Source organism: Cololabis saira, chromosome 2, assembly GCF_033807715.1.
Source record: "Cololabis saira isolate AMF1-May2022 chromosome 2, fColSai1.1, whole genome shotgun sequence".
NCBI classification, from domain to species: Eukaryota; Metazoa; Chordata; class Actinopteri; order Beloniformes; family Belonidae; genus Cololabis; species Cololabis saira.
Window position 1 is genome coordinate 16,923,343 of NC_084588.1, and position 12,737 is coordinate 16,936,079.

Sequence of the window (12,737 nt, forward strand, 5' to 3'; positions counted from 1 at the left end):
TGTCACTAGTGACAACCAGGACGGCAGTACAAAGTTATATTTGTTGATTTTTGCTGATGGAAGACCATGAGAGGTAGAAAAAACACTTCCTAAAAAGAATAAAACATTATATTTAATTGAAACAAAGAAAGGAGTTGGGCAGGGTGGGGATTTATTCACATACATCCTATGTGTTTTGGTATTTATGTGGCTTTTTAATTGTTATTTTTTTGTTGTTGTTATTGCGTTTGATGCTTTTATTGATAGCGATTTTTCATTTTACATTCTTTTTCCTTTCAAGTTGTCTTTTTCACATCTTTTTTGTTATTGTGTCTTTGAAACGGAAGTATACTTAATAAAAGGATGCTGAATAACATTAGTATCCTCCTTGCACAAGAACATTACTGGCCCAGATGTAACAGAGGGACAGTTCAAATGGTGGAAAAAACTGTCATGAAAATCTTTCTAAGAAGATGCAAGCTGATCTCCAAAATCAAAGAACATCTGCTTTCTGAATGAAAGATGAAGAGCCACCAAGACCCCAGATCTCAGGGAGAAGCATAAAGGAGCCAGATGGGAGTTTACAAAATGAATTTTGACAAGTCACAATGCTTCTGGAGGATATGCTTTGGACAGATGAAACAAAATTAGATTGCTTCCATGAGTCACATCAGTCCTGTGTTCACAGAAGATAAATGAAGCTTTTAAGAGAAAGACCACAATTCCCAGTGTGGATGGAGGAGGCTCAGTTATGTTGAGGGGTTACTGCGTTGTGTCTGGCACAGAGGTTCCTTTATGACTTTCTTTTGTTCTATACAGCAAAATAGGGTAAGAAATGTTCTCAATAGTAAATTTTTAATGTTCAATGTCACACAGCTCCACTTCAGCTGTATATCATGGGTATTACAACACAATAAATAGCCATAACATGCTTCTAGAAGTACCTAGAGATGGATGAGGAGGAAGAATTGGCTTGTACCTGTAAAGTAAAGTCCCCTGTACCCTGTACTGTAAAGTATCCTGCTATTAGACCACATTGTAATTTAAATTAATGCATTTGGAAAGCACTGAATATGTTTGAAGTGTGATTAAAAAAACAACTAGCCAAAATGTATGGAAGTTTCAGTAAGAACTATGAAATTCTCTTGAGAGGAAAGTTTGGATTTCTTTCAATTTAAGGTCAAGGCATTGTGTTCTTGCATTTTCATTTATAGTAATTGTATACTTTAATACAGAGTTTGACATCTTTACATGTATGCCTTGTTGTCATATTGCAAATGTAGGGTCTTGACTTTCCCCAAGGTAGTCTCAAATGGTGTTAAACACCCCTCCGCAGAGGATTTTAACATCCTTTAGGCTATTGTTTCATTTATGATGTGCTGCCTAATCGCGTTCATCAGGGATGTTTATGGCTCTGTGTCACAGTACAGTTGAAAATTCACAAGCACCGGTGAGTGAGCTGGATAACATCGAAATAAGCTTCAGCTACTATTGAAAAGCAAAACCTGCTGTCCTGCAGCTGCAAAGAAACCAAAACAGAAATCAGAAGAAAATAAAAATGTATATGGACATGAAGGATAAGCAAAAAACGGACTGGATAGGTTGGGGTAAAAAAATTATGACTTACACAAAACAGGTGGATGTCGATCCAGAAATGAGACCTAGGTTGTTTGTCTGTCTACAGGTTTGGACTTCTGCACTTGGTAGTTCATACTTGGTACATTTGACCCATACCATGTACTATATTTTGATAAAATCAGTATTCACTCATACATTTTAGAACATGACCTTGTTTAGACTTGAAATGGCTTCCCAGAGAGCATCCCAAAGTACCTCATCTCACATTAATGAGCAAAATCGATTTGCATTTTCTGGGGAAATTTTCTTGTGGGTGGTTGACCGGTATACCTTTTATACTATATCCCATAAAGCACTATGCTACTGCAGAATGAGCTGGTCTGAGTGTTCTTGTGACCAGCTTCTGTTTGTGCCATCATATAGGTGTTTTTGCAGTTTTTGCAGTGAATTACTACCAACAACTAAAGCCTGGATTATGGTTCACCACGTTACACCAACGCAGAGCACACGCCGTTGTGAACCCTCTGAACTTCTCCATTTCGCTAAACCTAAACACCTAAAAACTACCAACCAGGACATAAATCTGGGTGCAGTGATGGACTCTGACCTAAATTTGGAAAAACACATTAAAGCAATAAAAAACGTCAGCTCTGAATGGTCTGGGACCAAAATTAGGGGTGTCAAATTAGCGCGTTAATTGCGATTCATTAATTACAGGCATATTTAGTGCGTTATGTTTTTAAATCGCTTAATCTATTTTTTAATCTCCAACTTTACTTTTTCTGTTTGCGAGTTGCCTTTATTATGAAATGTGTGTTTGTGCTGTGGGCTTGTTGTGCTTGATTGTTGTGGGTGGAAAACCCAGTCCCACCTCGAAGTGAACATTGATTGGCTGTCCCTGTGTTTGGGCTTGTTTAGCTACGCTGGTAGACTCCCATTGTAGCTGGACAGGCCTGGGGAGGAACGGTGAGTAGCGGAGAACAGAGGGGAAAATGGAGGAGCGTGTGAAAGTTGCCGGTCCAGTGAATGGGGGAATTTACATTTCTGAAACACCCTGACAGTAGAGTGGAAAGGAATTTGCTCTTCACCGAAGCAGCTCAAGTTTAGCCCACCAAATAAACGCAAAGCACGCGGCCGCGAGCGCAGCAACAGCTAACGTTAGCAGCAACGATGTTGCCACAGCAACGCTCTTCACCAAACTAGGAGAGAACCGCACGTCTGCGACAGAGAGGATGGCAAAGTTCTTAACTAAGTGAATGTAAATGGCTAGGACTGCATCTGTTCAAGTCTGTTAGAAAAATATAAATTACTTTATGAAGCCACTTTTTTTTGTTGTTATATGTCAATATTTTGATCTGCGACAATAATGTAACGAATTTAAAGGAAAACAACTCAAGTTGAGGGCTTTTCTCAGCAATTTTAGGTGAGATTTTAAAAATAGATTGATTAATTAATTACAGATCTTAATTAATTAATCTCTCAATTGTTTCAATTGCGTGACAGCACTAACCAAAATACATCGGTAACCTTCTGACCCAGTATGAACCTTCCAGACCCCTCAGCTCATCTGGATCTGGTTTTGTATCAGTTCCTGGAGTCAGAACCAGACATGGAGAAGCTGCATTCAGCTTCTATGCTCCACATGTCTGGAACAAATTCCCAGAAAGCCTCAGATCAGCTGAAACACTCTGTATTTAAGTCCAGGTGTAAGACACACTTGTTCTCAGCTGTCTTTGAATAAAGCTCAGAATCTGCAGTCCCAAAGCGTTATCCTATTTTAACTACTGATTTCCTGTATTGTTTGTATTTCTTTCTTTTTTGTTTAGATTTTAAATCATGCTTTTTATTTATGTTTTAATGTCACCTTGTTGTTGAATTGTGTTATAGAAATAAACTTGCCCCGAATATACTACACAGTAAGTCTAGGATATGGAATGGGCCTTTGAAAACAGTCCAAGTCTCCACTGGATGTATCACGGGTAAAATGGGTGAAGCAAAAACCCATCTGAGGATTTTTACCGTACTTAGTTTGGTGTGAACTTGGATGCAACTGATGGCAGTCTGCAGTAGATATGAAAATCTAATATGTGTAAATTGACTCTCCTATATATTGTTATTGATAACATGTTTGGAATAAACTATCACTAAACCTAAACGTTAAAAGTTCCTGCTCACATGACTGATCAGCTATACTCTCCTCTTCCTACAGCTCCATACTAAATCATTGTCAAATCACAAGGAGCATAATTAAGCACTGATATCAGAATTAAGGAATATTAAGGGATAATGTGGGATATCACATGATAATGATTTTGAGAAAATTATTGCTAATTATTTTTTGTCAGGAAACCAGCACCATAGCTTCAAATAAGAAGGTAACTACTTGATTAGAGAAGTGACATTGTGTAACAAGTTTTATGATTAGTAATCTTTTGCTATTTCTCCAATAATATCAATAACTTAAAATAGTTGGACCAGCTGGCAGCAGACAAGCATAAATGGATCACAAAAATAAACCAATTAATAATAATACCAATCCTCATCTGTTCCCCTTATTTTCAATTGGCCTGATCCTGTTATAAATTATAAATGAATAATAAATCTTGCAGAGCGTAAGTGGCATAGACTTACTACTGTGCACCTTGCCATGTTTGTCCTTGGGACATTTGCTGAAATTTAACAGCTCAGTCATCCTCCTCACAAGGAGCATGAGTCACAGCAGCACATTTAACACATCTTGTGAGAAACTTTAGTAGCAATATTACACCACAATAAGCTTGTCAAATATTGTGTCACTGTATTTCTTTTAGTTTTGAAGCTGTGAAATAAGTGAATACCCCACAGTCTTCAACTCAATAACGCTTTCATTTGATCTGTTTTATCACCATTGAGAAGATGAAAGGCCCTATTTAACCAACATGAAAACAATTAGTTTCATATTTTATTTTATGGCCTATGTCACAATTATTTAATAATTACAAATCAATGTGTCTCCCTTGACAAGTTGCAGTTTTAAATTTCGCTCTTTAACTGTACAATTTGTTTTTGAAGAAGAGGCAGGACTACATTTTACAGTATGGCCTTCTTGGGACAAACCACGAAACAAACGACCTCATGGGATGAATAAAAAAATTGATTTGTACTTTATTTATTGAAGCTTCATTGTGGTTCAGGTTGAATTAAAGCAGATTTATTTGCATACCATGCAGCTCCAGCCTTGTAAGGCCTCACGGTGTATGTTGTCCAAAAAACATTTTTCAGCCTCAGTTACGGCTCAGAAAGACCCTCTGAAATGCTGCCAGGTTCTGTGCGGAGGCTTTAAGTGTTCACTTCACGGGCAGCTTTGAGGATGGCCCTGGATCAAACTATTGAAGAGACAGCCTCTGTGGTAGATGTGCCCAGTGATGTGAAGCAGCAGGGTAAATTACGGGCAGAGCCGGTCACTGTACATGCTCGGGGGTGGCGGTGAAGAACTGCTATGTTAGTGTGCGCTGTTTACCAATGACGGGCCAGAGCCTGTCGCAACCTACAAACCTGCATGCTTGTGCTGATGGCGGAAGTAATGTGTGTAGTGGGAGTAACAGTTCAGGCTTAGACTGTGGGAAAGAAGCCAGTGCATGACTGCATCATTGTGTGGACTATGCAGTTCACTGAAGGGTAAATTTGATATTTTCTACTTCTCAGTTTGGCCTTCCTTTAAGCCAGAGCTTTGCCCAGGGACCAGCCACAAAGGACTGTTCTGCAGAATCCTGCTTCATGATCTAAAACCAATTTCGCCATTTGAATAAGCTAACACTTATTTCCTTATCTTTCCTTTGCAGTCCAAAAAAATCCAGGCTCAACTGAAAGAACTTCGGTACGGGAAAAAGGATTTAATTTTTAAGGTAAGCTCAAGCTGAAGGTGGGTGGCTTTGTGGTAGGCCCAGACAAGGGGTAAACAACTCTGTCTCCTTGAGAGGATGATCCCATCACAGAAGGTGTTCCAATTAATTCAGCCTGCAATTACAAGGTCGCCTCCAGCATTGCAGCCTTCAAAGTCAATTGGCCGGCACTTATACCTCATACGGCTAATTCTTGTCTGCCGTTTTTCTCTCTGCGAGATACATGCCATCATTTTCAATCATGGGAAGTGTGTAGATAAACAATGTGGACAGCAGTGAATACAGAGTCATGGTTTATGGCATGTAAGAGAATCCTCAAGGTGCAAATTACACACAATGCTAAGCATTGCAACATTTTTGCTTTTGTTACATATTTTAGGGCTTCAGATATACTGTATGTCTCCTCCACAAATGTTCCCTCTGAAAGAAGGCATGAACAAAAAACTGTTTTGTATTGGCGCCCATTCACTCCACTGACCCTTTGCAAGGACTAAAAGTTCTTAGACCTGAGCGAGTGCATAATATTTATTGGCATTCACCGGTACATGGACTGACCTTTCATGTCTTGTTTGCACTGCTAAGATGTCAGTCAGCAGTTTTGCTTTAAGAGCTTTTAACGCTATTTCATAACTGTAGGCTTTGATGCTTAAGAGCTATGACTCCTGGACCAGTGTCAGATATACATGAAAAAAAAAAAGGGGGCAAAGTCCTTTCACGATAATTATATCTATTTTTTTTTTCATAACTCAGCAGCTGAAACTATTGTTCCTGGAAGTCCTCGTCATTTTCTGTTTCTAACCTGTGAATGATGAATGTATTGACTTGTGTGCTTTGTGTCACAGCTTGTAAATCGCTTCTAAATTGCATCAGTCGCTCACACAAAACGACTTTATTGCTCAATGTCAACCGAGCATTACAAGCGGACCGCTGGCGATTTGCAGCCACAAAGGATGAGACTAATTTGATCTTTCTTTTTGTCTTGTAAAAACAGTCATCCTTGTTTGATAGCGGCCACTGATTCCTTTTTTTTTTCCTGATGGAAAGGTTAGAAGGAAATGAATCATGTCCCTCTCGCTGTTCTTGAAAACTCATCTGTATTCCCCGTGTGCTCTGATCAAAAGCCTGGCAGGGGACGAAGGAGCAGGAAGAAGTGAATAGTAACTCAAGATACGTAAATATCATCAACCTCGCAGGGGAGATGTCAGTCAAGGCACCTTGAACAGTAGGCAGCTGAATTGGTTAGGACAGCTGTTGTACCATATCAAAGTGCATTTTGCAGCACAATGTCACAGCACACAGGGGCAACCTCAGATGACTCGAGACAGATTGCGATCATGAAGGCTGTAAAACCGGAAAATGAGCATTCACAAAATGGGGTAATTCTGCGCATTGAGGAAAAGCCAGCATTGCCACTGATCTGTTCAGATGATCAGTTTTCATTATCATAGTAGACGTAAGATTTGAAGGTCACCCAAAACAAGAGATGCTGCTCTGAATCAAAATCACGTCTCGGCTCTAAACAGCAAAGAGAGGCAGGGTTCCCTTCACTCTCTCAGGTATAACATAAAGAAAGCTGAAGGAAGCGACTGTGCCTCCGCTACATATTCCTGTGAGAGGATATTCTTGGCAAAGGAGACGTTTTAAGGCTTCCACGTCTTCTATCTTTTCATCTGTTCCCTTTAAAGTTTACCCTTAGAGCTGTTCCATCTCAAGCTGGGAGGGAAATTAGGAGAAAAGAAAAATGATGGCTTGATCTAGTTGCATGCCTGGTGTAGCAGAAATGACTTGTGCCCCGCTGACCTCACACCTCCGTGATGGACTCAGCACAGAAATATGAAGCTTAAGACCTGGAGGCACCAGCTCTGAAAGGCAAGCATTTCTGGGTCAGTGGCTGCAACGCCTGCAGCCCTCCAAGGACGATCTGCTGATGATGCTTTGTGTAATGGATGTAATGGCTCCGTGCTGTAATGCTGCACACATTCAAACGAAGACAATGTGCAGATCCTTTAGAAGACAAATTAGAAGTGGGCTGTTGTTGTTTTTTCCTCTGTGCCTGGGGAAAATTATTATTCACTAATGTACACTTTACTGAACTCAGCAGAGGGTGTCGTGCAGCATTTCTTCTTAACCCAGAGCATAAACATACTGTATGAAAAAACATTTAGTGCAGGAAAATGTTCACAATGTTCGGATTCAGTCCATTTTTTTTTGCAATGGGTAACATAATATAATAATGTCTACTGTTAATAATTTAATGGCCGATATATAATTAATAGTTTCCACTCTGAGGTAATTGAACTCCAGGATCAGAAAATGTGTGAGAACACTTGAGCTTGACTTTACATAAGCCTATGTGTCCATTATTAAAGAACTTTTCTTCAAGATTTATGACTTTGGACATTGAATTTCCTCTTGAGCCCAACCCAACGGCTACAAATGACTTGTGTGATATTCCACAACTCCCTTTGTGGGGGCAAAAAAAAGAATTACTGAAGGAAATATCTAATTCTATCTATCTAAGTCATGCCGGTGACTTTCATCCCCACATGAGTCATGAGCAAAGAAAACTTCCAGCTGCATCATTAGGTTGCATATGTGACAGAAATGTGTCATCAAAATTAATACAATTTTCCGCCAGACAAAGATAAGAAAAGTCCCCTCAAGTGTTTCACACAAGTGTATAAAATCCATCAAAAAGTCATCCATTATCACATACTGTACTTGCACAATATCACACACTTTTGGCAGACATGGTGGATGCTTCCCATTTGCTTTAGCTGACCTTGACGTCAGACATCGTATGAAAGTCTAACTGAGGCCAGTTGTACTTGGACAGCATGCAGCTCACGGCAGTAGAAGTCTCACTCTGCCTTTCTGATTAGCTAATTAATAAAATAAAATAAAATAAAATACGGAGCGTGCGCTGTTGATCCTCATATGCAGTTGTATTAGTTAAATTGCAGGAAACAACTCTTTAAAATGATGTTCATAAAGAGGTCTGCTCTTTCACTTGATAAAATGTAGCTGTTCCTGTGTATAAAAGGGAGGATGGAGGATAAAATATAATATTCATTACTGTAACATGGGCCTTTTCCCCAAAAACATGATACAATGTCCTTAAGTCTCACTGAAATGTTTAACTTTCTTTGGTCAAAACACCACAGGAATAGGGCTGCAACTAATAACTAGTCGACTATTTTAATAGTCGACTAGTCGCCGACTATTGAAAAGATTAGTCGAATAATTGGATAATTAGTAATTTTTTCTTAAATTTAGTATGAGGTTGCTTTAATTATGTGGCAAATGATAATAAACACGAGAAAGATGGGTACGTCAATGAAAAATTGATATTTTATTCAACTTTGCTGCTGTTCATGCAAGAAGTAAATAAAATGTCCTATCTAAAACCAAGGACAGGCACAGTGATCAGTCAGTATAGACATAAATCCATAAATAAATAAACCTCTGTCCATTATTTTTTCATTTTTCAAGGACAGGCAATTGTGTTATATAAAAAATTAATTATAAAAAAATATTAAATAAAACGTCTCAAATTTTTTCTCCATCAAGATGGTAAAATGGGTTCTGGATGGCAGGACGTTCTCTGGGTTGAACTGGTGTATCATTTCTTGAAACCCATCACTATCAACCATGGAGAGTTGCTCATATCACAGATCAGCTGCAGTATTGATCAGTGAGGGCAGTCGCCTGTTGCTACACGTCTGCTTCTTCTGCAGAAAGGGGTCCATGGTGGCTCTTCTTCGGTCTGCGTGCATTTAATTTAAAATAATTTTGTCAGGCACAGTCAGGCATAACGTTAAAGCTCTCCTTTAAAGCCAAAATACGCTTAATATCTTACCAAGTCCGACGTGCTTTCTCTTCAAATGCTCATGCATTACCGACGTGCTCCCGTGATAAGCATGCTTTTCAAACCTTGCAAGTAATCTTTTTATTTATGCTGTATTCAGGCTAAAATGCTCCCAAACTTTTGAAGTTTTGTTACATGCAGCTGCTGTACAGGACGCCGTCATTTTTGTTTAACCGCTACCCGCTCGGCTGAGACGTAGAGATTGTATTGAAGTGAGACGCCTCACTCCATTGGAAAAACACGTCTGGCGACAATTGTCGACAATGGAATTCATTGTCGACAATTTTGATTATCGATTTTTGTCGACAACGTCGACGAATCGTTGCAGCCCTACACAGGAATACAATACAACAACTGCCCTATCAACTGGTGCTCCAGATTACTGTAAACTCTCTTAAACTAAGTGTGTTTGAGATGTTGTACTCCAAGTCTTGAATGAGCAATTTGTGTTCCTGCATGTTTTGGGTAATGCAGATATGAGAAAGGACAGCTACACCTCAGGGCCTCGATCCTTTGTTTTTGTTCTATACATTATTAGCGTTGACAGTACTTGAGTAATTTTTGAGTCGATTTTGTGAATAAATGTGTTATACAGATACAATTCCTCACTTTGCCTTAAGAAAGGAGCTGAGAATGAAGAAATACTTTGTCTACACAGAGGAGGATGCATCTCACTCAAAGGTCACATGTTTCTGCAGGGGCAGCAGCTTCTGGACTTGGAGCACAAGCTGACCGTCGCCAAGGAAGAACTGGAGAAGACTGCACTGGATAAGGTGACATGATAACGATAATATTTTTCCTGTTTAATTCCTGTTTCAGCACATTTCTCTATTTGTAAAGCGGGCTTGAATTTATTTTTCTGACCCACGTTAAACCACGATTTTTCAAAATTCTAAAAGAGAAACAGCAATGAAACTCCATAAATGAATGTGTCGCAGCTGAAATTGGTGTTTCAGAGAGAAGGTTCTGAGCAGGAAAATGTAACGGTATAACAACAAGTTTTTTATTGCAATTCTCTCTTTAATAAGGGGGCGTTTTCACACTCGTGTTTTGATTCGAAGACGTATAAGATTTCATTTGTTGCATTTGTTGCTGAGGTGATTTCATTTGTGAGATTTGTTAGTTATGCATGTGCTTTCTGACATAGGTGAGAGAAAAATGCTGAAGCATCTAATGCTGGTGCTCATCTCAGGAGTATTGACATCAGGCACTGTTGAAAAATTATTACAGCAATAATGTTGTTATTGATTAAAAGTAAATTATTTTCTGAACATATTAACCCAGGCGAGTTCTGCTTCATGCCTTGCTTAAAGATGCCTTGTAGTTGCTCTGCAGACACTTGATGGCCTCCTCTCACTGTAATGCTTACGTACGTTTCTCGGTTGGAAGGATTCAGAAATGACCCCCTTGTGTGTAACTTTTTTATTTTTTTCTTTGGGTGGGGGGGGCAGGAGTCTCAGATGAAGGCACTGAAGGACACGGTTCACATCTGCTTTTCAGCCGTCCTGCACAACCAGCCCAGCAGCAGTCACAGATTTCCAGTATCCCCCGCCCACTTGTTCAGATACTCATCACTCATCAACAACTCCAGAGTCACCTTTCAACAGCCACATGCCAAGGTAATTCTGCAGTCAACACACTTTCATCTGATTTCATCTTTTTTTTCTTTGTTTATTTTTTTTAAAGATAACCTGAATCGTTAGAAAAAAAGTGTGCATAAAGAAACACGTTTACAGTTTTTGAATACATGATAAATCTATTCTAGATGAAATATTCTTGTCCTTGTACTAACAGAGAGGTAGCACTCCAAGATGTAAATTTTTATCGAGCCCAGATGTCTCATAGACAGACAACTACTCAAGCGACACAGTCTGGAGGGATAAATGAGATAAAAATCAAACTGTCCACCTGTCATCGCAGTTCAACTTATGGGAACATATAAGCGCTTAATTTAAATGCTGGAAATAGTTACAGTGAGAGAGTCATTTTAAAATCCAAATTGTACCCGATTCTAGGAAATGTTGCTTAAACCAAACTGTGATGCCTTTAAGTAAACAGTGAGCAAAACTGCAAAGACACAATGAGTAAAAACACACAAAAACAAAGAACAGAAAAATGTACTGCTAAAGAGGTCTAGAAAAACATATCTCTTATTTATTATAACTTCCCCAACCAGATATATATATATATAAGGACGTGCTCATAAGGATATACTGCAGAGGGTGATTTGAGACACTCAGTACTTTGACCAGAAAAATAAATAAATTGAAGACATTCAAATACAGCAAAAAAGAAAAGACTGCAACTGAGAAAGATAGAGTTTTTTTACATACATTTGGCGTTGAATTGATGCCATACAAATGATGTTCCTGACTGGTCAGCTGAGCTCCAACTCCAACATCGCCCTTTCTCATAAAAAAACAAAACCGACGACTGTCATACGATGTTGTGAAAAATCCTTCTGAAACAGAGCTTTCCAAAGAATTGTTTCCATCTCTGTGACTGCGTTTACATGCAATCAATAACCCTTTTAAAACCCGAATATTGGCAATAACCCGAATTTTCACGGCCATGTAAACACCAATAACCCTTTTGAACAACCCGAATTTGCTCATATTCGGGTTTTTAAAAACCCGAATATGACCCCTGGGTTACTCCTTTTAAAACCCGAATATTTGGTCATGTAAACGCCTAACGGGATATCCCGATCAAACGGAACAGGAATTTGTTTTCTGCGCATGCTCTTTTCACAAGGAATCTTGGTCTTTTGAGTCCAGGAAGTTCTTATAAACGCGGAGAAACGCAAGACCACGCCACACTTTTGGAGTGAGGAGGAGACTAATCACTTCATAAATTTAATGAAGGATATGAACATTTTGGCATTTGTAGACGGTAGAAAGTATGGGGATAGCGAGATTTAAAAGAAGGTGAGTGAAAAGTTGCGTAAAGCAGCATTTGTTTTGAATTTGGATACAGGAAGAAGAAGCGGAAATGATGGTAATTGCGTCATTACGTTCTCCGCGCGTCGCTGGTTTGATCAGGATATCCCGAATGATTAATTACCATGTATACAGGGATAAACCTGTTTGCTCACCCATGTAAATGGAATATTCCGAATGTTTCAGTAACCGGAATATTAGCAATAACCCGAATTTTGACTGCATGCAAACGTAGTCACTGTAGAACTTCAAAAAGGGACACCGTGTAGCCGACAGCGTTCCCTTTGCATCGAGTTGATGGAGAAGCATAAACCAGGCTTTAACCTCTAACTTCATCTACAGGGAGGCTAAATAAACTTACAAAAGTACCTTTAAAGAAAACACCATGTTTCAGTTAATGTTGCAAGAAGCAAAAGCACAAATATTAAATATTACTTAGAAAATGGCTGAGTCTGGACTAGTCAACACACATGAATCGTCCTATTGTACATA

The 12,737-nt window shown here is 39.1% G+C and overlaps 1 protein-coding gene across 1 annotated transcript in view; it reads left to right on the top strand.

Annotated features, from left to right (window-relative positions):
* Positions 1–12,737, top strand: part of luzp2 (leucine zipper protein 2) — a 242,615-nt gene that overhangs the window by 212,194 nt on the left and 17,684 nt on the right. The window contains exons 7-9 of the mRNA XM_061709270.1: positions 5,379–5,441; positions 10,005–10,079; positions 10,758–10,925. Coding sequence (XP_061565254.1) covers positions 5,379–5,441; positions 10,005–10,079; positions 10,758–10,925 — 306 coding nt within the window. The remainder of the gene's footprint in view (positions 1–5,378; positions 5,442–10,004; positions 10,080–10,757; positions 10,926–12,737) is intronic.